The 15,477-nt window shown below is 37.5% G+C and overlaps 1 protein-coding gene across 1 annotated transcript in view; it reads right to left on the bottom strand.

Moving 5' to 3' along the window:
* Positions 1 to 15,477, bottom strand: part of ANGPT1 (angiopoietin 1) — a 200,633-nt gene that overhangs the window by 79,398 nt on the left and 105,758 nt on the right. Inside the window, exon 4 of the mRNA XM_054017080.1 lies at positions 8,392 to 8,624. Coding sequence (XP_053873055.1) covers positions 8,392 to 8,624 — 233 coding nt within the window. The remainder of the gene's footprint in view (positions 1 to 8,391; positions 8,625 to 15,477) is intronic.

The raw sequence follows: 15,477 nt of genomic DNA, 5'->3' as shown, positions 1-15,477 counted from the left end.
TATTAAGCCATTTCTGCTCCAACACTAATAAATATTGACCGCTAGCTGTCACCACATGCAAGTTAGCATAGGTACAACAGCTGAATCCTGGCTTGTCAAGTGAGTCATTGACAGAAATACTAGATACTGTACATTTTAGCTGCTTTATTTCATTACTGTTCCTTTACTAACCTGCAGTCTGAAGAGATCACAATACCTAACTACTCTGCTTTGTTATAATTGACTATAGTTCATAATTTGGGAAGAAAATTTGCCCGTACCTGAGAGGCTGTGAAGTTTTTATTTGTAGCTATTATTATTTATCATCATTTATATTGTTTTTTTTTAATGTACAAAACAAGAGATACTTATCAGAGCCCTCTCAGCAGCTCTTACAAATACTACAACAATAAATCAAAAAAGAAACAGCAGTCCGATATCATCTGATACCAGATAACCAAGAAACACACACACACACACACACACAGAAGTGCTGATGGTGCCCATAGTGCTCTACATAGCTAAATTGCACCTATGGAGTCCTGACTCAGACTGTGTGATCATATCATGCACTTCATGTGGGCTGACCCCTACATCCCCATGGAACTCATCCAAGTCAGTGGGGCTGCACACAGACAGAGGAGTCTACCAAAATCTGAATGGCTCTCATTGTGAAATCTAGACCTACATTTGTGCACAGCTTTCAGACTAGGAATACTATGAGCTTTGGGAATTCTATGTGAAAAACTCATTAAAACTTATTCAGACGGGGATATTTTTATTTCTCTTTTTTTAACATAAAGCTACTTTTTTTTTGTAAACATCAGATTCCAAACACACATTTTCTTTTTGGGGAATGCATTTTTAAAAAACATTAATGCTTCAGATGTTACTTCTTTGACCCCTTTAACATTCATTGATTATTTTTTTAAAAAGTATAACCAGTTATCTATAGATTATGAACCTCTAAAAGAGTGGAATCTCCGTCATTGCAGGTTTTTAAGAACAGGTTAGACAATGGCCTCTTGATGTTCCTTCCAGTCCTACACTTCTATGACTCTATGAAAGTAGAGCAGAGGGCAGCTTTTATGCTCTTTACACACTCACTAGGCATCCAAAAGTAATTTGCTTCTAACTATGGGGATCACTGTCAGGTTTAAAGATAAAAGAGATAATGTGACATGCAGAATAGCTTGGACACAGGAAGTAAAGTCAGAAGACATGGGTACTGTTCCTAGCCCAGGCACTGAGCCATTGTGTGACTTTGGCAAGTTACTTAATTTCTCTGTTCTTAATTTCCCCATGTGTACTTAAAAAAGAATGAGATGGAGGAAAGTAATTAAACTTACCAGTTTTATAAAGTGTTTTGATATTTATGGATGAAGAGTGCCAAGTTTTATTAATAATTGCAAAGTGTTATTTATTATGAGTAATAACATTTAAGTCAATTTGTTTCCAGCACTGCTTATCTACCTCACAGCTACAATCAAAGTAATCTTATAGATGTCAGTGAAGCAGGAAAGAAATGAATTTTGTTTCTTCCAAAAAAGAATGTGTCACTGGATGCGTTTTGTGCTACAGGTCCCTGTCTAGCTGGCAAAGTTCCAGCTGTGCCGCAAAACAAAACAAACAAAAAACTTTTGGCTCAGTGGTGTTAAGGTTGGGCTGGGCAGTGGAGTCCACAGTTTATTGAGAGGAACAAATAATTAGGGAAATGGTGCTAGCCAGAGAAGAAAGTAATTAAATCTATCGGCATTTAAAAAAGGGGTTTCAGAAGAATACAAATGTTCTTGTCTATGTCATTCAATCCATTTCCTTTTCCATTCTGACCATATTAGCCACAAGAACTCTCAGTTAATTCTATTCCAGAGACACTGGCATCAATTTACTATAACAAGTTTGCCTTTATAAACATAGCTTTGATATTAGGATTGAAAATCACCTCTTGAGTCACCTGAGTCCAACTAACTCTTCTGGTTATGATCTTTCTATACCACTGGCTCATGTTATCTATGTTCTTTTTGAAGTCCTATAGAAAACTGGGCCAACATGTCTGTTGGTGTAACTCTACTGATGTCAGTGGAGTTATGCCAGCCAAAACTTTGGCCCTGTGTCTGTGGTAACCCTTAGGTCACTTCCTTGAAGTTTCAGTTTATTTCTCACCGTCTTAAACTTACACTAAAGTTACATCAGAGCTACTGAAGGCAGAGAAAAAAGAATAACTATTTGCAGTTTAGGGTTTTGAATAAATAAATAATTTGTCTTTTTTAACATGTATCTTGTTAAAACAAAGATTCTTCTTCATTTTCTTGCATAATTTGGTAAGATATGAAAACTACTCATAACCCAGGAGACTTGTGATTTTCAGAAACCTAAATATCTCACCCACTCACTGAATGATTTACTTCATGAACTCAATAGGCACTTCTAGGGAGGTAAATTCCTAGCATATGTGTGTATTGTTCTGAGACTTAAGCCGAACATCTTGTCAGCATTCAAGAGGAAGCTAATGCCTCATTTCTCTTGTTAGGAGACATTAGACATTAGTGAACAAACTTTCTTTCCTATTGCATTAGTCCTCTGAAACATACAGCATTAGACCAAACATTTTAACAAACTATGTTTTTATGGAGTCTGACACACAAAAGAAAGAACAACAACAGGAAAAATGAATAACCACATTGATAAAGAACCCTACCAGTCCTTTGTGTTTTTTCAGACTCCCTTTTGAGTGGGGGAGGGGAAAGGGGTAGGCCACTTATCATATTATTTAAATTTGTTTATAATATGCAAAATAAATTTAATATTATAGGCACAATACAATAATAGGCTATTTTTTGCTAGGCAAGGATTTTCTGTTGCTTTCTGTTGGGACAAATTCTACAATCTACTAGTCAGTCAAAACTCTGTTTGAAGTTAAAGGGGACTTTTGCCTGGGTGAGAACTGCAGTATTTAACCCTTATACATAATTTCCTGTTGGAGCCACATGATCTCTCAAATACTTCCTTGGTTTGGCATTGTATCTATTTGAGATAAGGAAATTATCTGTTGCACGTTGTTATCCATGGGGGAAATTCCTCCTAGAACCCTACACATCTCTGTGTTGTGAGAGACCATGCATCTAGGAATGGGGTTGCTGAATGAATCAAGCTGTCTATTTAGGACCGCATATGCACAAACATGGTTCAGTGCTAGCCAGACTTGTCCCCATTGGAAGACAGGAGCAGGAATGGGTGTCTGAACACTCTCATTTTTTATAACAATGCACTCCCCATTTCCTCTCTGTTTTAGAGACATTCCAAAATATTTGCAAAACTAGTGGGTATTGGTGGGGGGGTGTCCCCATTTTCACTCACCTTTCAACCTCCTTACAACTTTAGGAGCTGATATTCCTCTCCCGCAGAAAAGCCCACAGTAGAGGAAGAGTACTCTTAAAACTTGATCAGTGTTAAATAGTGCTACCACCACAATCCCCTCTCTGGGAAACTGATAACATTCAGGGTGGGGTGGGTGGGAAAAGACTCCAAAGCAGCCAAGCCTACCTCTTTCTTCCCCGTCCTCTGAGGACCAAACGAGTTGTCTGTCCCCTGCCAATCCAGTCAAACGTCCCCCGCACTGAGACAGGGAGGGAGCATTTGTTGGAACATCTATGAGGAAAATTAGCCCATCCATGCTTTACTAGACCTTTTCCTCCCACTCAGCAGCCTTGCAGTCACTGGCTTCCCCTCTCCATATGGGCAATACCTCCTTCGAAGCTGATCTCGCTGGCATTAATTCATGTATGCATTTCATCAGAAATCCACCAGATCCTCAAACCACGTCATATACAACCACTGTTCCAACTCCTCACCATCTCTGCATGTGGAAAGGGCTTCTGCAGTTTTGGGGATGCATCTTTGTCACCAGTAGATTTTGGGGCCTTTGGCCCTACTTTCCTGTTGCTTTGCTCCTCTCTGCATTGTGGATGGGAGGGAAGCCTCTGGCCCTTATCTATGGCTGGATTTGGAAATTATTTAACCCTTAACAAGTTCCCTTAAAATCCCATAATGCACATCAGTCTTTTAACAGGAAGGCTAGTTTTTGAAAGACTTGTTATTTTAGAAATGAGTTGGTGCCAAGATTCCCACTGCTACATGAAAAAAAAAGTGTTTAAACAAACTATATGACAACTCTGTTAGCAATAAATATGGGACCCTGTGATATCATGTATATTTGTCCTATCCATAGGTTTTCTGATCTAGTGGAGAATATATATTTTACAGATCAGCATAAACTAAAGCCATAGAATTGATCACACTGGCAACATTGATTGGGTTTTGGAATCCAAACTCAGAATTGGTTGGAAATTTTACAGGTGGCCCCTGTCTCAAATGTAGTCTGTAGCAAAACCAGAGATGTAAACACCCTGGATAGCTGGGGAGTTTGAAATTCAGATCTAGATCCAAATTTTGCAACTTAGGTTCACCTCTACTTTTTAAAGTGATTAGTAGTGTGACCTTTACTCCCCTTCTCTCATTTGCCTTTATACACTGAGAACTTTCAGAAATTCTCCCCTGCCCCTTGGCCTAGCAATAGTGGAAATACTGCTGTAGACCAACTGTAAGAATTGTTATCACCATGTCATCTAACCTTGCTCATGTCATCTGACCTTGACAAAGGCCTAACAGGCAGGCAGTATCAGAGCTTATTCTCTTAGGGCCATACTTTCAAAGGTATTTTGGCATCTAGAGAAGCAGAAAGGTACCTAGTGGGATTTTCAAAAGCTTCTGAAGAGGTTAGGCACTTTTGAAAATCTCATTAGGCACCTATTTGCATCTTTGGGCACCAATATGTCTTTGAAAATCTGGCCCTAAGGACCTTGTTTAATCAACTAGGCATGCTGCCTCTGAATCTATTAAACTACCCACCCTGGTGTGCAGAGTGGACAGCACTGGCCCTCCAGTTGGAATAGGTTCACATTGATTCACATTTACGATGCTATTGTTGGAAGGAAAAAGACTATAAACTATTCTTTTTAAATGAAAGCTAAGATTGTCTTTTGCATCATTGGGTCTGTCAGATTAAAGGGATTCTGTGACTGAGACTTTTTGGGGCTACAAAGTCTGGCTCTTTTCATAGGAAAGTATGATCTGCCTGTAATTGTTTATGGAATAACATGTCTATTGGGTCATTTTCAACCCAGTCCCAAGGATGGATAGTTAGTTAAATCTTGTTCTGAAGTTTGAGGGTTTATATCCCTTGTCAATTCTCACCCTACCTAATTTTAGTGTAGATATTCTTGTTATTCACATAACTGTCTAATCATTTTTAAATCCTACTGAGCTCTTTGTTTCAATAATATCAAGCGGCAATGAGTTCCAAAAGTTAATTATGTATTTTCTTTTATCAGTGAAAAAAGTATTGCCTTTTAATTTTATTAGATACTCCCATGTTTGTGTTTTATAATGAGAGGTAAGAAGGGAGTGTCCCATTGCTCTTCTTTCTACCATTCATTATTTTATATACCTATATCATGTCAACTTATTCCTCTCACTGTTGACAAAATAGTCCTATATTTATACTCTCTCCTCAAATGGAAGTCTGTCCATGTCTCTAATAATTTTCATTGCCCTACTCTGGACCATTTCCATTTCTTCAATATCCTTTATGAGATCAGATAACCAGAACTGAGCACAGTATAGAAGATGTGGGCATACCATTAATTTATGAATAATATTTTAATTGTTATCATCTGTCACTCAATAAAATCCTACCCTCACTTTACATTTTGAATTCCAGTATACAGATAGCAGATATTTGTGTTTAACTAACTACAGGGTACTTTACATATTTTCCCTGAGTGGCTATGGCTAAATTACAGTAGTTCCAATTGTTCTTCCCAGCATGCATACCTTGTACTTGAAACAGTCTTCAGTATGTATAATAATTATTTTCACAAATTGATGCTGGTAATAATTTTTAAAAAATAAGCATATGTGTTAGTGTCCAAGATTTCATTATAATGGTCTGGTGTTTTATGTTAACATTATTTTAACAAAAACTTTTCTGTGGCTTTTTTTAGTTCCGAGAAACAATTTATTTCCTAATCAGATAGATTTAAATATATAGCAAAGTGAGGTATTTCCATGAAAGTGCTCCATCTCTTTGTAAACTGATCTAGGTATTTACAATACGCCAATCAACATAGTATCCAAGCATGAATCTGAGTCAGTTACTAAATACAAAGAGATATGGGGAATGGGATGGAGGTATCTAAACTTAGGCTACTAAGTCTACATTTAGGCATGTAAATAGTTTGAGTTTCAACAGCAGTGAGCATGTAGTAGCTTTCATGAATTCAGTGGGAGTTGTTTGGTACTGAGCACTTTTGAAAATCCACTTATTCGGGTACCTAAATTTGGACCCAGTAGCCTAAATTCCGATTTTTTTGAAAATCCTGGTTCAAAGTCTTTATAAGAACCAACTGATGTCTGAAATCTCCATATTAAGGGGGGACATATTTTGTTTGAATCTAATTCAAGATAGCTAGAAAATCTGTTTTCAGTCTTTACAACAGCTTGCAGTTCATCTCTGTATGAAAATAATATCTCTCTCACATTGATATTAATTTCAAAATGCTCCTGAGCGCTGTTTAAAACAGCCTGAGCAAAACCCTGCCAGATTTCCTTGCCAGAAGACCATAAAATATATTAGAGGATTTGAATTGCTTCACAATGCTGAACTATTGGTCTGAGAGCATACTGTTTAAAAAAGATTTTATTTAATTTAAGGTGCTGAAGAACTGTTTAGCATGGAATAAGTCAAAGCAACAGAGAAAGGGAAGATTTAGAATGGACATGAGAAAAAAGCATGCCATCAATAAGCTCGGAATGTGAAAAAAAATCTTCCAAGGGAAGAAGATGGAATCCTAGTCACTGGAACTATTCAGATACAAGCTGCACAAGGGCCATGGGAATGTTCTCTAGGGAACAAACGAGATTGGATCATCTATTAGATCTTTTTGACACTTAGTTCTATCAGACTATAATGATGCAGGTGCCAGTTTTTTTTTTTACCTGCACATATCTATGCATCTACTTGCACTGGTACAATAATCAGTTATATAATCACAATTCACATATGCTCTGGACTTTCTCTCTAGAATGTCATCCCTCAACCTCAGTTGCCTGTCCAGCTATTGGCCCATCTTCTTTCTTCCCTTCACCTCTAAACTCTCTGAATGTGCAATTTGCTGCCTTTGCCTTGTATACGTCTCCTCCAACTAGCTCCTGGATTTTCTTGACAAGGTTTTTGATGATCTCTTCCTAGCCAAATCACATATCCTTTATTTCAACCTCCGCTTTGACCTCCCTGACATCCACAATATCTCCTCAACAGTCCATATAGAACACATCTACAAAGATAATCTCCCTTACTCATTGTTCTGATCATGTCACCTTCCTCTTGAATTCTCTCTGTAATTTCTCTTTGAATCCATCTCCGCCTCCTCAGCAACTCTTATCCTTGTGCTGCAAGACTCTGCTTAGCCTCTCTTCTTCTGAGCCCTTTTCTCACTCTCCCGCCACTTCCTCACCTCATGATGTCATCCTTTGACTAACTGTTTGTCCACTTCTCCTACAACAACTGTATGCTTTCTTCCATGCTACTCTTGATGTATGGAATGCCTGTCCTGAGCTGGTCTGCAAGGCCACTACCCTCCAAGAATTAAAATCACTCCTGAAGAAGAATTTTTTCTTGATACTACAGGAATGTGTTGACTAATAATTGCAAGCATGAGACGCAACTAGAGATTGCCCCTCAAGATCTAGACACCTAATAATAATATATTTTAAAATGCTTTATTAAGATGTAACCAATTATAACCCTGATGACTGGCTATATAGTCTACCCATTGCCTCTGCCATTTTTGTCTGCCTGGATTTAGATTGTAATGTCTTCAAGGCAGCACCCATTCTATCTTCCATGTTTGTTCAGTACCTACCACACTGTGGGTGCAACTGGAAACAAACAAGTAATAAAAAAAAAATAGAAAAACAAAGAGAAACGTAATAGTCAGAAAATATCTGAAAAACAACAACTAATAAGGAATCAGATCCTCCGTGGCTATAATTTGGTATCACTAAGTCAGTGGAGCCAATTTACATCAATTGAAGATTTGGCACAAGAGTTCTGTTATTAAACCAAAAAATCAAACATACTTGTTAGCATCAGGTTCAATCTCAGCAATATCTCAACAACTATTCATGTTCAAATGTTCTTCTAAGCTACTTTGTCCTTGATTAGTTCCGAATGTCAGATTATCTTTTCTTTTTGGACCTATAAGAGTAAATTTGACCCTCCCCATGGCCCCCCACCCAATGTGTCACTCTAGTAAGAAATTTCTGAGACTTTTAAAGATGTTACTCTCTTACCTCCTTCTTTGGAACAAAGATTGACCAGACTGTGAACTGTATCCATCAATTCCAGCTGTTGTTTCTGCAGGACACTGTTGTTGTTCGTTGCCTTGTTTAACTGCTTCTCTAGCTCCTGGATTATGTAGCTTTGGCGTGAGACTAAGCCTTGAAGGTTCTCTTTTTCCTCCTTCAAAGTATCCAACTCTTCTTTATGCCTTTCTTCCATTTCTAATATTTTATGCTCAAGTAAACTTAAAAAAAACAACAGCAGACATTAATTAGTTTTAATATACATTGATACAGAAGCTGGTGTCTATTTTATCATTTGGTTGTATGCAGAGTTCAGCACATGAATTACTCATGCTTACAAAAGGCAATAAACTCACAGCCATAACTTCACTTTAAAAGGTTAGCCAAGGGGTTGGTATAGTCCATCTAGCACCTAAACATAATTGACATCTAGTATCTCACTTTCTAAACAGTATGTTACACGTGATTGTATTCCTAATTTGCACACCCACCTTAGGGAACTGCATGCACAAGTGGTCAGTTATGTACCTAGCTGGCAATTTGTGCATGTAATTATCCATTTTGGGCAGACAGTTAAGTATCCAAATTAGGCATGCAGTTCCAACTATATTTTTTGCATGTGCAAAGAAGTTGGAGAGTCAGGAGAGGGAGAAAAGATGAACAGGGCATGGAAGTTGTTGGTGGAGTGGATGGGGCAATGTGATAAGAGATGGGATCAGGGAGGTAGGCTGGAGCAGAATTGTGTAGAGTTGTGAGCACAAGAAGGTTAAAAACTTGGGAACAATGGGGAACCAGCCAAGAGATATGGATCCAATACTAAAAAAATCTAAACAACAGTCTAACTGATTCAGAAAACCATCTTTGAAAGAATATAAGAGAAACACAGAATAATCCCCAGACTACTTGCATCTATTTTTATCATATGGTCTCATATAGAATCCTCCCATAAGTTTTGGCTTATTAGCAATGCGTTACATTTGCAGAGCAGGAGGCTCCTAAATTGCAATCTAAGGCCTTGATCCTACAAAGACTTGTGCACGCCTTGTTAGGGCCAGTGCCTAAAACTGTTACTTTGTTCCTTCGTATCACTGTCTTGTGTTTTCCTCTCACTCATGACTCCTGTGAACTCCTCTAATTGCTTCACATGAGACTTCATATGCTAAATATTGAGAGAAACAAAGGAATGTAGCCTGCAGTCGGTCTGATATGAAAGACACTCTGTCTCTCAGATTCCATTATTTATTATACCAAATAATTAAATGGAAAATTAGAGTTACAGCTGACAAATTTACACACCTTTGTAGTGAAGAAAATGATGCTGAAAATGTACTGAAAAAGAGATAGTTGAACTGAAGTTTGTCTAGGCATGCTAACAAAATATAGACATCTTATGTAACCTTGAAATAGTCAATCCAGTGCAAATAACTTCCAGATCATTAGAATGTAATGCATTACAGGACAATTTTGGTTAAAAATAACCTAGTAATCAATTCAGTAGTTCGTATAAACTTTTGTATAATTTTAATAAAATGTTGTTTGATGTCATAATCATGATTCTCAACTTGTAGGGTCCTGGGAGATTTTAAGCAGCTAGTGAAGATGGGAAAGGAAAATTTGCACAGGTGAGCAGTACCCACTTCCATATCGTGAATGAGATTCTTTTCCCAAAAGGTAAATCAGGAAGTTGGATTCTTAATGTGGGATCCCTATTTTGTCAAAATCCCTCATAAGTAACTTTCCTTGCACATCAAAAAAATGAAGATGATGACTCATACAGTATCTCAGAGGACTTCTGAATACTCAACATTTAGATCTCCTCAGCCAGGAAAATCTTGAGCACAACTGTAGAAAAAGAACTGACTTGCTTTCATCAAATTTTATGGCTAATTTTAGAATAAATGTATGCAAACACTTTCCCCCTCCTTGTACTCCTTCCTCTCCCACGCCTCCCCCCATGTTCATTTTATAAAGATCAAAAGGAGTTGTGAATGCAACGGGACAGCTAGGATATATGTAACCACCATCCTATAGTCTTGTCAGTGCCACCACTTTGGCATTTTTGTAGGAGTTCGGCAAATCAAGGTTTTTATTAATATTAGATAAAGAAATGAAAACCTCCCATCTGATGAACTTTTGATCAGTGATTCAAACGTATATGCTAAAGGAGGTGTTTCTCATATCATGAACCCACCATTGGTCTCAAACTTGCCAACAGGCCACTTCCTATCCAAGTTAGTCCTGGATTTTATTTATTTTCTCTTTTCCCCACACCTTGGTTTTTACTGCTGGGTAATAGATCAGTGGCAAAATGCCTATTTTATTTCAGGTCATTTAAGCAATGCTCTGAGAAATGTAATAAAATCCTTCTGGAGTTGTTTCTATTAAATATCATGAAGTCTTAATGTGAGCTGTTACAAATGATAACAGTGTAAAGATTAAACTGAGACCTGGATTTGCTGTACACACTAGAGTAATATAAAGCTTAAAAACAAAACAAAACAAACCCCTAAGTAAAACCAATAGCAAATCTCTTTTTCCCAAACGTTATGAATTTTGGACTTAGCAGGACACTCAAGGAAATGTATTGTGCAAGCTTGTCCCATCCTTTTCTGTGAGAGCCAGGCAGAGCGACATAAGCAGAGTACCACTTTCTTGGCATCATCCTTGCCCCCAGCTGGAAAGGAGAAGATGGCTGAGACTCAAGGCTCTTTAATCTCATTGACAAATATATAAAGAGATACAATATATTGGAAGTTGAAGCTAGAAATATTCAAAATGAAAACAATGTACATATTTTTAACCATGAAGGTAATAAACTATTTTAATACATTGCCAAAGGATGTGGTTAATTCTCCATCACTAGAAGTTAATCAACACTGAATGAAGGCCTAAAAGACGGGTGCTCTAGCTCAGCTACAACTTATTCAGGAATCACTTGGTGATATTATATGTTTCATGTTATGTTACTAAGTCTGACTAGCTGATCTTAAAGGTCTCTTCTAGCCAGAGCTCGTCAAAAATGTTAAGACTGAACAGTTTTCTGTCTGAAAATGATGATGCAACAAAACTTAACATTTGGCAAGAACTTGTAAATTCCATCAAAATCTTCATGGAAAATTATCAAAATGGTTCATTTCAATAAGGCCAAAATGTTTCATTTTGACTTTCTCATTTCAACATTTATGGTATATTATGTTATAATTTGTAATAATGTAGCTAGCTTGAAAAGGAGAATCATGCACCCTGTCTGGAAAGCATGTCTGTTAGGGTCATGCTGTGCTGGACAGGGGAGTTGCTGGTAGCATTCTTGAGGTTGCTAGGTTGGAATTTTTCTGGACTGCTGAAGGGTAAGGGAAGACTAGAGGCTCTCTAAATTCCCTTCAGGCCACCCAAGCAGTGTAGGACAGAATGTAGTTCTTACCCTACAACATTTTACATCTGTGTCCATGTCTTAATGTTTTCATAGAAAAGAAGGGTTGACTACCACAACATGGATTGCTGCATTGTTTGTTTCTTATCATATGTTTCTTAACATAACAGTAAACGAATCCATGGTGATGACAGTTCACTGTGTCTTATTTATAATAACATTGCCCATGTCAGGCAAGGAAGAATAAGATGACAATGCATAGTGTTTCCCTGTTTGGAGTCTATGGAGAGAGGCAGCCTGCAGATGTTTTATTGCTTTAGCAATAACACATCTTTATATTTATGAGTATAGTGTCAACAACATGTGCTGCAAAGATGGGGTGACATAGTGGCTGGTTACTTTATGCTTTGCTATGTAGATTAAAATAGTATTATATACTGCAAAACTAGTAAATTGTTAAGTAATGTGTATGTAGTGACCTGTGTCTCTGCAATGCTTTTTCCTAGCTATAAAGACCTCAAAGATATGAAGGACAATGCTCTGAGGACAAGTGAACTCCCTGTGACAAATTCACCAATGATGTAAACCCACTGAATTTGGTTCAGTTTTGTTAAGAACCAGTGAGAACCATCTCTCAAAACTTGAAATGAGCAAAGCTCAAAACTTTATTTAGATTGGAGGCTTCTGCACTGACTAGTCTGGAAAGACAGAATTACCTAAATAGCATGAGAAAGGTTGCTGTCTTGACCTTTCACTCCAGTGGGGCCAGAGTTTCACCCATGATGTTTACAGCAAGGAAGTTCTAGAAATCGCTCACAAAAATCCTGTTTGTGGGTTTTTCAGTCTGGTGTTGAGACCAAACAATTTCAAAGAAATTCGGATAATTTTAAAGGTTTATTAGAACCAACCTAACTCCACAAACCTTCAAAAGTTCATTCACCATTAATAGGTTACCCTTATGGAAGGTCTGTGAACAAAGAGTTTACCAAGTTTTCAATCATCACTGTATTTTAAAGGGGCACTAACAAGGATGTTGTGGTTAAAATGAAACCAATATCAATTATTTATTATTGGTTAAGTAAAGGCCTTGTGCTCTGCAAGACAAAAAGGGAAAAATAGTCTTTGTACTAATGGACTTTACCATCCAAATGATCTATAATTGTCTATTGCAGTAATTATGCAGTACTACTCCTCGATAATGCTTTCAATCAAAATGCCATAGTTGTGACTTGAATGACTCTGTGCTTTTTTTGTGAGTAGACAGAGAATATGACTTTCCCGTACATTTTTAAACCCTGTCTACTCATTAGAATGGAATAGTGTAGGGAAGTACAGCTAGTGCACAACACTGATAAAAATAAATCACTGTTGACTGTAAGGTTACCCTGTGAGCAAGCTGATTTTTTTACATATTGCAGTCTTCAGCTTGGAGCTCAAATAGTCTTTCTGGTATCAGAATAATAGGGTAAAGAAAAGGAAGTTATTGTTATGGTAGGTTACATATTGGGCCTGACCATGTTGACAGGGACTCTTTGGAGTTGTTAGTTACAATACAGAAAAAAGCCAACTTCAACTTGCCTTACATTTTAAGCATACTTCTGTATATTGTCTAGTCTACTGGTATTAGTGTAGCCAGTAATCTATTTTCTGCCATACAAATGATGTGTTAAATTTGTCAGGATGTAAGCCAGCAGGATAGCTCAGCATGACTGCACCGTGTATAACATTATTCATAAACCTTCCTGATAATGCTAGAGAGGTTAGCAGGCCAGTGCAGAAGCTAACATACAGACTTCCAGTGAAGGCTAATGTCATTTTGAAAGGTGATGAAGTAGAACATGGAGACAGCACTCTTGAAACTCTCCTGGAACGAAGGAAAGCTTGATTTAGGCAAACTGCATTGCAAGGTACACAGTTTTTTTCACTAATCCAATCCAGACCATAGAAGCTTAAAGGGGATTTTTACTTATATTTTGAGATGCCTCCGTTTAGATGTGTTTGGGAACAGGGTATGGATCAGGTCAGGGAGATGGGAATCCTCTTGCATCAAAAGTTATCTTAACTGCTTACATTAAAAGTAATCTTTAAAAAGTCTGGACATTTTAACCATAGACAGTGTGATTTACTTTGCCTTTGATCTATTCAACAGGTAAAGACAAGTATTATCATTGTACTAAGAAAAGTCTGGCCAAATATATAATCACACACACAGAGACACACACACACACAAACAGAGAAAGAGAGAGAGAGAGAAACTGGATTTAAATCCTTATTCTCTAGCTGTATTCCTCCAGCTGTAAGAGGTTAGGAAGAAATTTCCCCTGTGGGACAGGTTATTCTATAGTTGTCCACTACAAGCTTTCTTGAAACTTCCTATCTAGTATCAAGCACTGGAGATTGCCAGTGAAGTAGATGGAGCACTGGCCTGGTCTGGTATTACCTATATTCCCATATTTCTTTAAATCCAGTAAAATGCTGGGGCCTGATTCTCCACTTCATTTCATCTGTTGAAGTCAATGGAATTATAGTAAGGCATAGAAAGTAAAGCTAGTATAATGGAGTAGAAGAATCAAGCTCTTTACTGAAACCAAAATATGTGTCTAAAACTCCATCCAGTGGTACCGTGTTTCTCATTACTTCTGTCAGACAAGAGTGGAAGTAGTGTGCAAGAAAAGTATTCCTGGAGAAGTTTCAGAGTAGCAGCCGTGTTAGTCTGTATCCGCAAAAAGAAGAACAGGAGTACTTCTCTAAGATGCCACAAGTACTCCTGTTCTTCTTATTCCTGGAGAAATTATCATAATCTGCTTTGTATATGGTAGGACTGTTCTTGTGCTGAATCTGCTAACAGTTGTTCTGTCTGCTTAAACAAACTTCACTTGTCTTACCTATTCCTGTGTAATGCCTAGATTGGCAAGTCTGCTATGTTTATACTCATTTCTCTGATTCTCCTTTTTCCTCCTACAGTAGCACACTAAATGAGATAGCAGACAATCAATTATGGGCATCAATGACCCTGCATCTCCCTCAAAAAAGTTTCAAGTGAAAGCACTGAAAGCGAGGAACATTCTCAAAATGTAAAACATCATTTTTAAATGCCTTGTGGAAGAATAAGTTGCACTGACATAAACAATCGTTTATATTTACAGTTATTGGGAAACCACAATATTAAGGGCTTGTCTATACAATGAGTCAGTGCGTGGAAGTCAGTGTGCTGTAGATTCACACCCTGGCTTGCTGTGTACTAACTCGCCATGTAGACAAGCCTTCAGTTATTGCATTTCACAAGATCATCCAATATGTACTATAAGATTGAGGGACAAATTGCAGTAGGTGCTGTATATGTACATAGTAAGAGACTCACCCTGTTCAAAAGAGCTTAGAATCTAAATAGACAAGATAGATAAAGGAAGGAGAGGTTACTTTCAGTGACTGGAGTTCTTGGAGATATTTATCCCTATAGGTACTCCACTTCTAGGTTTGCCAATTTTGGTTGGATGTATTCCTGGAGTTTTCATCACACGACATAATCTTTAATTAAAGATTAATCTTTAATTCCTGGAGACTCCAGCTCTTTTCTTTTGGACAATACAAGCTCATAGAAAGTCTGTCATTTCATTAATAAGAGATGATATGCACAGATCCTGATATCTCAAATGGAGGTTCCCAAACACTGATTTAGATAAAATAATTAAACAAGTTTATTA

Source organism: Malaclemys terrapin, chromosome 2 (assembly GCF_027887155.1).
Source record: "Malaclemys terrapin pileata isolate rMalTer1 chromosome 2, rMalTer1.hap1, whole genome shotgun sequence".
NCBI lineage: Eukaryota > Metazoa > Chordata > Testudines > Emydidae > Malaclemys > Malaclemys terrapin.
The sequence above is the reverse complement of the archived record's forward strand: the minus strand, read 5'-3'. Positions and strand labels throughout refer to the sequence as shown.